Genomic DNA, 15700 nt, shown 5'->3' on the forward strand with positions numbered 1-15700 from the left:
ACAGAATTAAAAAAAAAACCCTTCTACCTGCAACCCTGCCTGGATCAGCTAGTTTAGGAGTCAGATTTCACTAAACACCGGGGAGAAGAGTTTGGGTGCTAATGGAAAGGGGTAGAGACAACATCTGAGAAACACTCCAACTTAACTTGGCTGCACGGACAGCCCCTAAACTTGCTACCATACCAAACAAAAGGAAACCACTGTGCTTTGTGCAGAAACCCACTGAAACCTCAGAGGTCTAATTTTCATGGAGTGAACATGTACAACTTTGCAGTCAGCAAGAAGAACATTTCTGTGGCTACAAAGGCTCCAAGACTTTAATCTCACACTCACATGCTCTTCCTTGTATTTTTGTACATACCTGAGCCTCTTTTTAATCGTCGCCTTGCCAGTTTAATTTGATCCTGAAGAATCTGGACCCAGTCCCTAGGACCAGGGAGTTTATCCACATGGTTAGCAGTGCAGTATTTTTCTGTAAAGACTGAAATAGAAAGACACCATCGTTTTGAAAGCTGCCAGCAGAATGGAGAAAAGGAGGCTAGAGGGGATTATAAACAAAACAGATCAAATGATCCACGTACCAAAAAGCATTTCAGTGGTCAAATCTAGGATTGTGAGAGCAGCATCCAACTCAGCACTTCACAGATTTATCACCCAGAAGTCATGTGCATGTATAAATATCACCACTGCCACAGTTACTACTTGTAACAGCTTATCCTGGAGAAACTGCCTACACCTGACATCTTCCATTCAGGGATTTCACACAAAACCCTTACAGAACCATCCTGCAGGACCAGGTTTATAGGTGTAAACAGGGCACATAGGGGGCCAACATTATCTTTATTTCTGTATTTACATCAAGTCTAGCAACGTTATACCAAAAATACAAAACTATGAACAGGCTGGAACTGATGCCATTGATTCTCCCCACATGCCTGAGAGGTTTGCAAAACATTAACGGGAGCAGGAGTAGGAAAGAGATTATCACTTCAGAGGTCTCAGAGCCCAGTGTCCAATCATGAGAGGAAAGACAGACAGACAGAAAGACAGAGAGAAAGACTGACAGACAAGACAGAGAAAGAGAGAGAGAGAGAGAGAGAGAGAGGGAAAAGAAGGGAAGGGAAAGGGAAGGGGAAGGGGAAGGGGAAGGGGAAGGGGAAGGGGAAGGGGAAGGGGAAGGGGAAGGGGAAGGGGAAGGGGAAGGGGAAGGGGAAGGGGAAGGGGAAGGGGAAGGGGAAGGGGAAGGGGAAGGGGAAGGGAAGGGAAGGGAAGGGAAGGGAAGGGAAGGGAAGGGAAGGGAAGGGAAGGGAAGGGAAGGGAAGGGAAGGGAAGGGAAGGGAAGGGAAGGGAAGGGAAGGGAAGGGAAGGGAAGGGAAGGGAAGGGAAGGGAAGGGAAAAAAAGAGAAGAGAAGAGAAGAGAAGAGAAGAGAAGAGAAGAGAAGAGAAGAGAAGAGAAGAGAAGAGAAGAGAAGAGAAGAGAAGAGAAGAGAAGAGAAGAGAAGAGAAGAGAAGAGAAGAGAAGAGAAGAGAAGAGAAGAGAAGAGAAGAGAAGAGAAGAGAAGAGAAGAGAAGAGAAGAGAAGAGAAGAGAAGAGAAGAGAAGAGAGAAAATAAAAGGAATTTGGAATCCTTGAGAATAAATGTCACATGAATGGTAAAAAAAAGGACCAAATTCACTGTTCTTAACAGAAGCTTTTGAAACGGCACTAGCTGGGAAGTACATAGGGACTGAGGGTAATCACACTCTCCAAACTCTCTCTGAGTTAACAACTTCACACCACCATTGCAGGAACAGTGTTTGCAACACCTTGCTCTGTAGTCTGACCAGCAAGGATGTCAGGCTGACTCCAAGGGCTTCCCAGAGAAGTCAGTGCAGCTCACCACACTGCCAGTGTCTGGTCTGCAACAAGTCCAGGCTCTGAAGGCAGCAATCACCTTTCCCTTCTGAAACCCTACAGTACCTGGCACAATGGGAACCCCAGAAATGACTTAAGACTCCTGCTTACTTCAATCACAGAATCAGAGAATTGTCTTAGTTGGAAGGGACCTTTCAGATCATCAAGTCCAATAATCAACCTAACCTGCCAAAACCACCACAGAATCACAGAACCCCAAGGTTGGAAAAGACCTTTGAGATCATTGAGTCCAACCATTCCTGTCCCATGCTAAACCATACCTCTAAGTACCTCATCTACCCATCTGTTAAACACACCCAGGGATGGTGACTCAACCCCCTCCCTGGGCAGCCTGTTCCACCTCCCAACAACTCTTTTAGTGAAGGATTTTCTTCCTAACATCTAATCTGATCAGGGCCTGGGCACAACCTGTGACACCAGGCCACCCACCACGGGTGCCTACTGTGGGAATTATGACTAATGCCTGCTGCTGCCTGCAGATTCTGGCAGCCCTGGAGAGCCAATAAATCTATTTGCTCCTCTTCTCTAACTTGCTTGTCCTTCCTTTGGATGAAAGTCAAAATAGCTTTGATTGCTCAATGTGTGGTTAGGGAAACACACCAACACACGCTAAAAAGAATGGGAATGCAATAGGAAGGAGGCAGGAGAAGTGGGACTTCCCTCTTCTAGTCCACCAGAGCTGTATGGTGCTAACACACCCCACATCACAGAATGGTTGGAAGGGATTTTTGAAGATCATCTAGTCCACCTCCCTGCCATGGGTAGGGACATGTTGCACTACACCAGGCTGCACAAAGCCCCATCCAACCTGGGCAACCTGTGACAATGTCCCACCATCCTCACTAAATAAAGTCTTCCTTATGTCCAACCTGAATCTACCCTCTTTCAGTTTAAAACCATTGCCCTTTGTCCTATCACTACAGGCCCTGGTAAAAACTCTTTCTCCCTTGTTCTTCCAAGTCACTGCAGGTACTGGAAGGCTGCTAATAAGGTCTCTCCACAACTTTCCCTTCTCCAAGCTGAACAAGCCCAATACTCTCAACCTGTCTTCACAGCAGAGGTGCTCCAGCCCTTTGACCATCTTTGTGGCCTCCTCTGGACTCACTCCAACAGCTTCATGTTTTTCTTGTCCTGGGGACAAGCTGGACACAGTACTGGTAGGGTCACATGAGAGCAGAGGGACAGAATCCCTTCCCTCAACCTGTTGGTCACACTGCTGGTGATGCAGCTTAAGATACAGGGTGCTTTCTGGGCTTGGGAGTACATATTGACAGGTCATGTCCAGCTTTTCACCCACCAGTACCCTCAAGTTCTTCCCTGCAAGGCTGCTCTTAATCCCTTCATCCCCCAGTCTGCACTGATACCAAGGGTTGCTCCAACCCACGTGCAGGACCTTGCACTTGGCCTTGCTGAACTTCATGGAGTTCCCATGGGACCATGCCTCCAGCCTGTCAAGGTCTCTCTGGCTGGTATCCCATCCTTCTAGCAAATCAACTGCATCACTCAGCTTGGTGTCATCCACAAAGTGGTGTGGGTGCACTAGAATCTGCTGTCTGTATCACTGAACAAGATAGGGAATAGATTTTGTCCCAGTGCAGATCCTTGAAGGACACACCTCACATACATCCAAATGCAGCTCATTGACTTCTGTAGGGAAGGGCTTCACTGACTGGATTTCTAGTCAAAGACAAAAAGGAAAAATAACCACTGCTGACCTGTTTTCTACCCCCAGTCCTGAGATTGACACAACCCACAGGGGAAACCAGCTGCCCAGGAGAAACACTGCAACTGATTCAAGAACTGCCACTGAATACCCAAAGTGGACAGACAGAGGTTCTCTTTGGCTAACCATCCTGTTGCAGAAGCATTGAATGACTTGTAAGGGCAGCAGTTAGAATGTGTTCAGACAGAAAGAATGATTTTCAAGTGAACAGTCTCTCTTTTAAGGTTTCTGCTTGTTTCTGTCATGAATGTAGCCTTTTCTCCAGTTCTGTATCTCTGTCATGGAAAAGAACTAGAAGTGCCACTAAAGGCTGTCTGAGCACGTGGTGGAGCAACGTCCTAATGATAATAACACAAACAACATCACATTGTTCCTTCTGGAGGTTTCATACTGGGTCAGTTATTTCTTGGAATAATGAAACCACAGTGCCTGATAACCCAGCACTTTGCAGGGAAGAAGGGTGCTATTGGGGCCAGGCTGAGTGAAGATCTGCAGGATGTCAGCCCTTGGGATCTTACCCCATCACAGCTTTTAGGGATGGGTTCCCCTGTCAGGGATCAGGCACCTGCATTTGGGCAATACTGTCAATGCCAATGAAGATCACTGTTATTACAGCCATACCTAGTGGTACCATCAGGAGGATCTGATTAATGTTTATAAATATTTGAAGTGTGAGAGACAGAGGGAAATGGCCAGCCTCTTCTCAGTGGTCTGTGGGGACAGGACAAGGGGCAATGACCTCAAGTTGGAGCACAGGAAGTTCCACACCAACACGGGGAAGAACTTTAACACAGTGAGGGTGACAGAGCCCTGGGACAGGCTGCCCAGGGGGTGTGGAGTCTCCATCTCTGGAGATATTTAAGATCCATCTGGACGCCTCCCTGTGCGACCTGTCCTAGGGAGCTGCTTTGGCAGGGGGGTTGGACCCGAAGGTTTCTCGAGGTCCCTTCCAACCCCTACGATTCTGTGAATCTGTGATCACAGATGCAATTTACCTGTTGGAATTACAACCCACCCCCTTCTTTCCCCTGGGCTCAAGGGAAGAGGTTATACCAAGCCTTGGGATCTGCTACAGTAACACGATAATGGCTTCTGAGAAGCACAGCTCCCTGCAGTGGGCAACGACTGCTATTTTGATAGTGAGCTGCATCTCCTGAAAAACATTTCTTTTATCACAGTGCTGCTCAAATTAGAGTTTGGTTTTCTTTAAAAAGTAATTTTGAGCTCCTTTTTTCTTCCATTTAACTTATTTATTACAGCTTTTAAGAAAGAACGAGATACAGATAGAGTGAATTCAACTTTGAATTTCTGCAGATTACTGAGCTCAAGAAAAGAAGGTAGAAGAAGTGTTTGTGACTGAAACCTAATTATATGTGTAACTGTAAAACAGTCTGCCAGAAACTCTGTAGATGTATTAGGACTATGACATGGCCACACCATATACTTTACTGCAGAACTGCATGGGCTGAAAGGGTCCTCTGGAGGTCTCTGTGTCCAGACTGCTGCTCAAAGCATGGCCAGCTACATCACAACGCTCTGGACTGCATGCAACCAGTCAAGTTTTGAATACTTCCAGGGATGAAGATCCCGCAGACCCTCTGAGCTCCTATTCCACTGTTCAACCACCTTTAGGTTGAAAAGGCTTTTCCTTACATCACATTGAAATTATCCACGTGTCTGATGCCTCTTACGCCTCTGAGAAGAATCTGACTCCATCTTCTCTACACCATCCCACTAGGTAGCTGTGGACAGCAATAAGGTTTCTCCTGAATTTCCTTTTCTCCAGTTCTCTCAGCCTCTCCTCATATGTCACCTCACATACATACTTCACCTGCTTCAGGATCCTAAGTCTTGGCAGCCTCCACAGGACTCAAGCCAGTACGTCAATGCCTCTGTTGCATGAGGAGAGGGGGCCAAAAACGAACACAGAGGTGGTCGCAAAAGGTTCCCCCGACTCCTTTTGCTGCCTGTAGACTTACACTCTTCCCACTGCTTTATGTCTCCTTAGTTAGCAATCAGTCAGCATGAGCCCCAGATCTCTAAAATGAGCTCTACTTTGCAACACAGCCTGTCTTTCATTAACTTGGGTACTTTCCAGACTATACTGGACTTCCAAATAATAGAATCCAGTTCAGAATCTCTGACCTAATACTGGCTCTTTGTATCTTGGGATCACAGAGTTTGAAGGTACATGTGTTCTTCTGGAAGCTAGAAAGCAGCAATTGCTAAGAAAAACCACCTAGCACAGGATCCTCACAGCTACTAAGAAATTTGCTCCCACTGATGAAGGACCACCACAGTTCCTGTGAGTATCAAACTCGTCTCAGTCCCAGTATTATCTTCCTCCATCTCTCCCCAGTCAAGCCACCGACTACTCCACTATTTACAGAGCAGAGTCAGATACAGTGCAAGCCCCAGAGTTGTGACTGAAGAGGATCAGTTACGCTGTCATTATGTTTTCAAGATCTCTTTGCATCTCTGATATCTGGAAAAAAAAATAATTATCTTATCTGAACACTGAGATTCTAACCTTAGAGCCTGACTTCAGAGCCAGGATCAGTGGCTCAAAATTAACACAAGCTGTCCCCGTGGAAGCTATTTTTAACAAGTGAATGAAAGGGAATAAAAGTAAGGCTGCATATTTTAATAGCTCTGACACACGTCAGAAATTCTAATCCCCTTACACTCTTCCTTCAGTGAGAATATGCTCTAATTACACAGGAAAGAAAGCCAAAACATACCTTTTATTGCACCCACAATATTTTGATCTAGTCCTTTCCGGTTGTCATGGAGCCCTCTTTTCCTTTTCCCGTTTGGTAAAGAGTTAGCCAAAGTCTTGTCATCAAAAAATGCACAGACCAGTTTTCTAAAGAGCAGACTTCCTGAGCGAGTATAGTTTGATAATATAGAGTCCAGCTGAGATTTCGGCATGAAGACATCAAAGCCTTCTGCAAGTTGCACTTCTGGCTACCAAAAGAATACAAATGTTTTAATTAAAGGAGCATTCAGAGACATCACTTTACTTCAGTCATGCATCTGGTGAGACTTTACAATCACTTAATCAAACCACCAGCCTTTTCCCAGCTACTCAGTCCCACAGCAGACCACTTCATTGAAATCAAACCCCACCAGTGAATAAGCACCTGAAAAGGCAAATCAACTAATCAGCCTCACGTCTCGCCACGGTAATAATTAACAATTACTAACATGATTTGTAGGTGCACCGCTAACAAAAAGAGATCCCTGTCAGTGTTGGATAATAACCACAAACCAGAGGATCACCCCAGAGCAATACTCCTATGTGATGCTTTCTGGACATTTATCTAACTGTCTTATGGGCTTGTTTCACTGCCAAATGATGGGAATGGGGCCAGCCAGGCATTTCCAAGAAGCACAAACATAGGGCTGCCAGCCCATTCCATGTGGATACCCAAGAGAGCTTCCAGAGCAGATACAGTCCATATGAGTAGAAGCAGATGATGAGTTTGAGGTTGCCCTTGGAGCCAGCACTTGCTGATCATCCATTTCTCCCTCCTTTTCACATACCCCAAACGCATCCATAGAAGAGGATGATCTTAGATAAACAGCTTATTTCAGCACAAAAAGACTCAGTGGTAAATCATGGGGATTTATCTGACTGCTAGAGAGTCAGATGGAAGGGAAGAACAGGAAACAAAATCATCCTGAATTTCACAAGAGCCTTGTCTCAAGCACACTGTGGGTCAAAGCAGACAAAGGCCTTCAAGAAAGTCCCCTTACAAAGAGTCTTTTTGCTGCCCCTGTCTGTACATATCAGAAATGACATAAAAATGTTTACAGTATTTTCTTCTTGACTACCACCCAGCGTTTAAACAACACGTCTGTATGGAGTAAGTATGTATCTAGAATGAAGGTACATCATGAATAAAGTAAAATTTTTAAGATACTATATGGAAGTTGGCAAGGGTGGAGGGAAATCAGCAGTCATGGTGTGAGAAAATAAGCTACCATTACAGCCTTGCTCCTAATAAATTGCTTTATTTTCTTCCCCTACATGAAAATATATCCACCAGCGATGGTACGCTTTCAAAGATGTTTACAGAGCAAGAGCAAATGCCACCTCCCATCAAATCAGCTGCAAATGTCTTGAGTCTAGACAGAAGAAAGGGCTGCCAATCTCAGAAGGATATGGCTGTGTAAGTCTTCTCCCAGGGATTTTAAAAGATGAGTATCAAGAGAGTTACATCAAGCAGAATATTTTCAAAGCACACACTATCATTGGATATGCATGTGCACTGTGTGTTACAACTCAAGATTACAATGCTTTGGGAAGCCAGGATGAAGAACCTTAAAATATGCAGATAGTTAATTAAAAAAAAATATATATAAAAGGTACATAAGTTTCTCAGCTTTTTCTGGGTGAAAAGTTGTTGTGTACCTTGAGAATTTTCAAATGGCTGGATCCAAAAAAGGAATCAGTGACTCTATCTGACATTCGACAATCTTCTGATGTAGGTGGGATTTTATCCTGTTACTTCCAAACTTTCTGGTGCCAGAAAAGATTGTCAACGGTAGATAAACATGGGCCAGGTTTACAACTTGGGAAAAATTCTACTTCACGTTAATCAAAAAGCAGTTGTCATGGTGATGAAGGCATCTATGTCCTATTCTGTTACCTGGGTCTTGGGTCTTATGATAGCAATGTAAGTTGACCTCGATGATACAAGCTGCCTAGGGCACACAAATCGTCTTCGCTAATACAGCTGTAAAATACATTTCAAACCTTACCAGTGCACCAGTGTGGAGGAGTCAGTATTTTTAGTTTTGACTATTTTATTCTTATTATAGGAATCAATTTATACACCAGTGAAATAATTTGCTGATTTATTCCTGCTTTCCTTTAGTAGCAAACTATACTTCAATCAAAGACAATCAGTACCTAATTGAACTTCATGACCGCTTTGAATGCGGTTTCTCAAAAGGAAAATCATTTTTTAGCAGATAATGATCATGGCATAAGGAACTGTTAGGTAAACTATCTGTGTACAATAAAGTAACTAAAACCTGAATGCCAAAGCCTTTTGCTGGGCTAAAATTAACAGGCAGCTTATTTGATTTACTCCTAGACGTTTTACTAGGTTGTGCGACAGATTAGAAATTATTAGATTATAAATGAAGTTTTATAACAGTAAAACAAACATGAGAAAGCTTAACTAAGAGTAACAGATAGTTACATTTGAAAAACAGGTTCTCTGATTCACAGGCTGGTTTAGGAGTTGGTCACACAAAAACTTTTACCGTCTCCGTAAGTGGCAGCTATCTCATCTCAGCAAATCTGAACTAATTGCACTGGTTTCAGTAACCTCCATTTTATACATATTAAAATGAGGTTTTTCTTAAGAGTTCAATAAATGTTGTTAAAACAACATAGCACACGCTATAGAAACCCCATGCAATATTCTCAAGGGAATATTCATTTATGGTCCTGGCTCAAATGCCTTATTTCAGGCACTCAGATATGCTGGTTGTGAGCACAGCAGAGATGCTTATGAATAAACAGAAACAGATAATGCCACCATTTGTTCTGAAGCAAGTGACTTTCTGTAGCCTTCTCAAAATATTTAAGGTCACATTTTATTTCGTTGTTAAATATATCTATTTTCAGAACTCAACTGTTTCCTTTCCAAAGACAAAACAAAATCAACTTGTTTGTCTCCAGGTTCTGGCTGTGTAAAATTAGTTAACCAACCACTGTGGCAAGCAGGGGCCAAGCCATGGCAGGGCAGATGAGAACCTCATTTCTCAGCCACACATCTTCTCTTTTTTTTTATTTTCTGAGGTCAAATTGGCACCTACAAAGAATTGTGCCCAGCGATGGAACACATTCATAAAGCCAAATTAAATTCCATCGCAAGTACAAAACTGTTTGCAAAAACCATGTTTCAAGCTGAAAAGAGTGCCATGAGCAAAGAAAAATTATAAGCACAAATTGCATACTGGAGCTAAATTACCAGTCCCTCCCCAAACAATTCCCTCAAACATTATTAAGAATAATACTACAAAAGGAAAACCTCTCAAAAAGCATCGAGATGGTTACTCTGTATCACTACACTGACTCTATGGCATGAAACTGCAATCTAATTAGTGGTGTGGCTTGCATCTATATAACTGAATTATCATGACTGCTCTTTTTTATTATTAGCTCCCACTTCCAGAAAGGTAGAACATTATCTGCTGCATTGTTTTCATTTACGCTTATTGATACTGAATTTAATTATGTTTTTTCTAGCTCAGAGTACTTAGGAAATTGGAAACTGCCTGCTCAAAATTAAAAATATATTAAGAGAAATTAATGATCAGTTTACTCATCAGTGAACCGGTTCAGATGACATCTATTTGGTCATTAAACAAAGCCAATCAGCCACCAGATACATGAAATTTCTATCAGTGTGTACATGTCTCATGAATCAAGTCAATATGCTTACTGTGGTTTTACGTGTGGCCAGTACACATTTTGAAAGAGGCCAATTTTGGCCCCTTCAGTCACACTGACATCATCAACAGTATCAAGGCCCTCATCCAGCAACCACAGAGATGGAGATCAAATGACCCGATTCAGCTGACTGAGGTATGAACTTTACAGAGGTGAGGAGTCCCCTGAAGCCGGTGGGACCAGCCAGGCATGAAGCACAGCACACAAACACATCTTGGCAGGGTAAGGGCATGCGTGTGGACTACGTGCGCTCACCAGCAAGTGACAGGGTTGAGAATGGTTTCTACATGCAGAACTTTTCACAGTTCCTGATCTCACAGTAACTCTTGGCAACAGGAAAGATGAAGAACAAGTTTCCACCGCGAGCTCAAACAACAGGCAGAGGGGAACTCAAGGGAGAACTACACATTCATGACAGTTAAAAGAAAAAAACCCCCAAACTTTGTAATCAGCACTCCCCATGTCTACCCCTACCATCCCCATCCAATGCAACCCAAGGTTTGTTTGTTTATTCTAACAAAAAGCAGGAACACAGATCAACCAGACTTGGAGCACAGTTTCTCCTGAATGAACGAGAGCTTTAACATCCTGTGATCCTGCCTATTAAAATATTAACTTACGTCTGATGAAGCCGATTCAAGGATAATTCCAAATCCTGAAACAGGGGTTTCTGGTTTTAGGGGGGATTCAAGCTCTGGCAGACTGGATCGTTCTGAGTGTGCAGGTAGCTTCTTTTCATTCTCTGCAGCGTTGGGTTTCTTATTCATGGTAACTGGTTCCATAGTTTTGAGGGGCATTTTTTTCTTTTTATTTCTCTTTCTTGATATCGTGGATTTCTGGGTGCAAATCAGAGGAACGGGAGGCTGCTGTCTGTTTTGAGTCCCAACTGAATGAAAGAAAGGAAGGAATTAAATTTATCACAAAAAGCACATGTACGACCACACAGATGCACCATTATGCCACCAACATACTGAACTCATCTTCTGGGTAGGTGGTAGGGTTTTCAGGGCTATTTGTGCATGTGAAAGTTACATATTATCACCTTTGCATCATGTTCCAATCTGTGCAATGGGGATAATGACACTGAGCTCCACAATAAGGACTTTCAAGACAGACTGATGAGTAATGTTTTAGGAAAATTAGGACTACCTGGCTCTCTTTTCTAGTGACCAGTGGATGGTTGGTAACAGGAGGGAATTAAGCAATGATTAATTTGTATACCCTCTTGAATGACTGAGAATCTCATTGTCTTTGAGCACCTTTTCCTGATAAAGTAAGATAATACAAGTGCTAATGCAATTACAGTTATTTTTATGAATGTAGTCACCAAGTTAATTAGCTCAGCAAGAACATTTCAAGTACCATTATATGAAGAATGAGTGAAAACACTATTCGGTAGTTTAATTTCTGGGGGAAAAAAGTAATCCAAAGTTGCATCAGTTTGTTTTGCTCATACACAGAACCTGACAGTTCATGTGTAACCTCTGAAATCTATTTTATATTTACCAATAAATTGCTTTTTCCAGTACCCACGATAATTTCTATAAACTAGGGTGCCAATCCTGAACCTGTATCTATGTGAATCCTTCAGCAGAATGCAATGCATGTACAATTACATGTCTGAATCAACCAGTAAGATCCCAGTAAACAGCATGAGGGAATCATGCTGAGGGGTCAAGGGAGGGGATTCTGGCCCCTGCTCTGCTCTGCTCAGGTGAGACCCCACCTGCAGTGCTGTGTCCAGCTCTGGGACCCTCAGGACAGGAAAGACATGGAGCTCTTGGAGCAAAGCCACAAAGATGATAGAGGGCTGGAGCACCTCTCCTTTGAAGACAGGCTGAGAGAGCTGGGCTTCTTCAGCCTGGAGAAGAGAAGGTTCTGGGGAGACCTTAGAGCCCCTTCCAGTACCTAAAGGGGCTACAGGAAAGCTGGAGAGGAGCTGGTTACCAGGGCAGGAAGGGACAGGACAAGGGGGAATGGGTTTAAATTAAAAGAGGGCAGATTTAGATTAGATATCAGGAAGAAATCCTCTGTGAGGGTGGTGAGGCCCTGCCACAGGCTGGCCAGAGAAGCTGTGGCTGCCCCTGGATCTCTGCCAGGGTTCAAGGCCAGGTTGGATGGGACTTTGGGCAGCCTGGGTGAGTGGAAGGTGTGCCTGCCCACAGGAGAGGGTTGGAGCTAGCTGGGATTTGAGGTCCCTCCCAACCCAACCCAGCCTGTGATTCTATGAAAACAAAAAAATCCAAAAGGGGTACATACACCAATCAAACTCTTTTGAGCTACGAGGGAACTACAGATAGTCCTCATCTACAAAGCTTGATGAAAAAAACAAACCTTGGAATACTGTTTATTAAAAGATTTCTTGGGTATTTCATTTCTGGCAAGGATTTACAAGACTGTAATTTGTAGTTTATCATTTAGACAGAAGGGTGTTTGAATACTAAAATAAGTTATTACACTTTCACTTACATGTTTGCATTTTAGTGTTGTATTTTTTTAGCAACAAAAATGCTAAATAATTTTGTTTTCTCTGCAAAACTGTCATTTCATGCCTACCAGAAAATACGAGCTATTCCCAGGCCTTTTCATCATTAATTAACAAGGTACTTATACTGTACATACATGATAAATAAGACATGTTTCTGCTATTGAGGCGCCAGCTCTTCTGGCATAAACCCCAGCTCTGTACCTCTCACCCACACACAATTTTTAATCATGCATGTAATTTCAATGAAATTGGTGCAACTGTGTATAGAATTCCCTGTCCCAGTAAAAATTTTAAAACTGTGCCTTTGTGTGCTTCTTTGTCAATCAATGACTATTCTAGAAGCATTTTTGTGTGTATCAACTGAGATTACAAAACATGTCTGATCCTTCCCGTTGCTCACTCAAGCATTATACGCCACAGAGATGAGGAGTTCAGTCAGCCCTTCACTCCACCCATATCTCAGTTAATTACTCAACACTCCCTTTTCTTACAGAGGTCTTATCCAGCTTCACTGAGAAAAACCTCCATGGCTCCACTCCTCGTCGCTCACAATGCTCAGGCAACTCAACTGACAAGATCTCCAGTGTCTCCAACTCCTCATTAGTATTAATACTAAATTTTAGGAAGCATCAAGGATGCAGCTTCACAGCAGCCTATGATAACCTACCTAACACCTAGCTGGCACAGCCTCCTGTTATCTTGCAGGTTCTAGTGCTCTTCTGGCTCTGCACTGCTTTCTGTTCCACCTCCTAACCCAGCAGAAAACTAGACTCAACGTTTCTCCCCAGTGAACAGATTGTTGTGGGTTCACTCAGCAGAAAGAACTGGTTCACCAGTCTGAAGAAGGGTGGAGGCAACAACATGCAGCCAATGCAAGCCCAGTTGAGGCTACAGCCGAGCTGTAACTTGAAAGATCTTTGAATGGAATGTTATATAGGAACTTTGAGTGGCCTTCTGTTCTTTTGTTCTCCTAAAATTAGTGGACTGGCAAGCAGATAATAGGCGAAGTAGGTAAGTAGCACTTTGCACCTCTGAATGAATACACTGTGAAAACAAACCTGGGGTGGTTATGGCATATCAACCTACCCACTCAGCTCCCATTACTAGACTATCTAACCCCATTAGTTTGTTTTTTTTTTTTTTTTTTTTAATTTAGCCTCTTTTTTTTTTTATTTAGCCTTTAAAAATTCTTACAAGATGTTACAGGTAAGGATCTGAGAAATGAAAGTTAGTTCTCCAAGAAGCCTGTGAAGCAGGAAACAGTTCAGACTTTCCTGAGTCTACACACACACTCTCCACTCCCTCTTACTAGGTAAGTCCTCTTAGAAAGGAGATCATAGAATCACAGAAGAGTTTGTGTTGGAAAGGATGCTCAAAGACAACTAGTCCAACCCCCCTGCAATGAGCAGAGACATTTGTAACTAGATGCTTGTCATGGGCACGCACGTATGGGACCCGTCATTGTACCTGCTTGGATCTGCATCAATTTTCGCATGGTCTTGAGCTCTTGAAGGATAGCCTGCAGGGTTGACTGGCAATTACATGTACAACAGTTTGGTCCAACTGATGAATTCACCATTGGGATTTCTCCTGAATGAGAGAGGAAGGGAATGGGGAAGAGACAATGTAACCCACACAAAAACACCCAAACAACAATTACCAGCAGGTGTTTGAAACTATTATCAATGTACCTGATTGTGAAAATAGATCCAAAAGCAAGAAAGCAAGTAATTTTCAACATAGTCCCTTTTAAGAGGAAGGGGCCACTAGCTTTTATCCAATTAGTAGTATGTGCAATTATATACAGTAGGGGATGTGATGTTACATGGGCTGGAGAAGACTGCTCTGAGCATGAATACAATGCACTCCTCACAGTGGGGCTCTCTATTGTCAGGCTAGTTCATCTTGAATAACAATAGCACCAAACCTCATTATAAACATACTCACTTTATCACACAGACAAAAAAAAAAAAAAAAAGCCCATCTCCTGGAAGAGTCTTACAAAGAATGAAGCCAGTCTGTGTAATAAAGGTTTATGCTGTACGTTAAATGAGGGCCTAAGAATTTTTAAACTGCTTGAACATTACACATGATTCTTTACCATGTGAAGAACTGAGAATGAAAATAAAATACCCTATTCAGAGAGGGAAAAAAAATAATCCACCATAACAGGATGTAAAAGAATCACCAGCAAGGAAAGCTTCCAGACCTGCTGTTCTGTTTGCTAGGGTTTGCTTTCTATAGCTTGTTTTCCAGCACTGTGACCTACAAGATGGACTTTCCATAGTTCCCCTTTGAAAATAAATAGAGTAGTTCACCAGGCTCTTCTTTTCTAGGAATCCTTACTAGTGTGTAACTCAATTTATGTTTCACTCCAGCTTTTTGCAGTGCTTTTACTGCTGCCTTGCTTTCCAGGAGTTTTGCACTGTAGGTCCTGAATTAGGACAGCCAGGAACAGCTGAGAGGCTTCAAGCTTTACTTCTTTGTACCCTGTGCTTTAGTTTAGAACAGCCATATCCTCAGCTTTAATGCTGTGAATAAAAACTGCAAGATTCAACAGAACACCTAGCAGTATCTGCTTGAAACTGAGGCCGGATGGGATGCACAACCCCCCCCCCCTTCATTTCAAAATGTGCTTACAGTCATTTAAATTGATGGCTATTTTACTGCTCATCAAAGCATGCGAGAGGAGGGATGATCATTTTATGAAGATAGGTACAAATGGATCTAACAAAAATCATCTCGCTTGGTGTCACGTGGTGGACTTCAGAGAGTGTATTTCCCTTTTTCTTCCATAGCCCGACAGTTATCAGGTGCCCTTTAATCATTACCTTGCTAAAGTGAACAGAAGCAACTCATTTAATCTTCGCTCATAAATCCTCCCATTTTTCATTATTACTTTTGCTTTCCTCTGAAGCCAAACCAGTTTATTTATAACCTTCTAGGTTTGGTTTGAGTTCTTTCATCAGAGCTCCCTGATGTCAGACCCACCCAGATCCCCTGACTTCAATCCTCATTTGAAATGGCTGGAAATCTGGCCACCACAACATCGCTCCCACCCTTTCCTAGTTCTTCCCCCATGTCCTTCCACCCTCATATCTC

At 42.9% G+C, this 15700-nt stretch overlaps 1 protein-coding gene across 1 annotated transcript in view; it reads right to left on the reverse strand.

Moving 5' to 3' along the window:
* Positions 1 to 15700, reverse strand: part of BEND7 (BEN domain containing 7) — a 48841-nt gene that overhangs the window by 14466 nt on the left and 18675 nt on the right. Inside the window, exons 4-7 of the mRNA XM_084272887.1 lie at positions 14066 to 14188; positions 10731 to 10996; positions 6380 to 6605; positions 362 to 481 (exon numbers count right to left, since the gene is read on the reverse strand). Coding sequence (XP_084129013.1) covers positions 362 to 481; positions 6380 to 6605; positions 10731 to 10996; positions 14066 to 14188 — 735 coding nt within the window. The remainder of the gene's footprint in view (positions 1 to 361; positions 482 to 6379; positions 6606 to 10730; positions 10997 to 14065; positions 14189 to 15700) is intronic.

The sequence above is a fragment of the Gallinula chloropus genome, assembly GCF_964237585.1.
Source record: "Gallinula chloropus genome assembly, chromosome: 1".
Lineage (NCBI taxonomy): Eukaryota > Metazoa > Chordata > Aves > Gruiformes > Rallidae > Gallinula > Gallinula chloropus.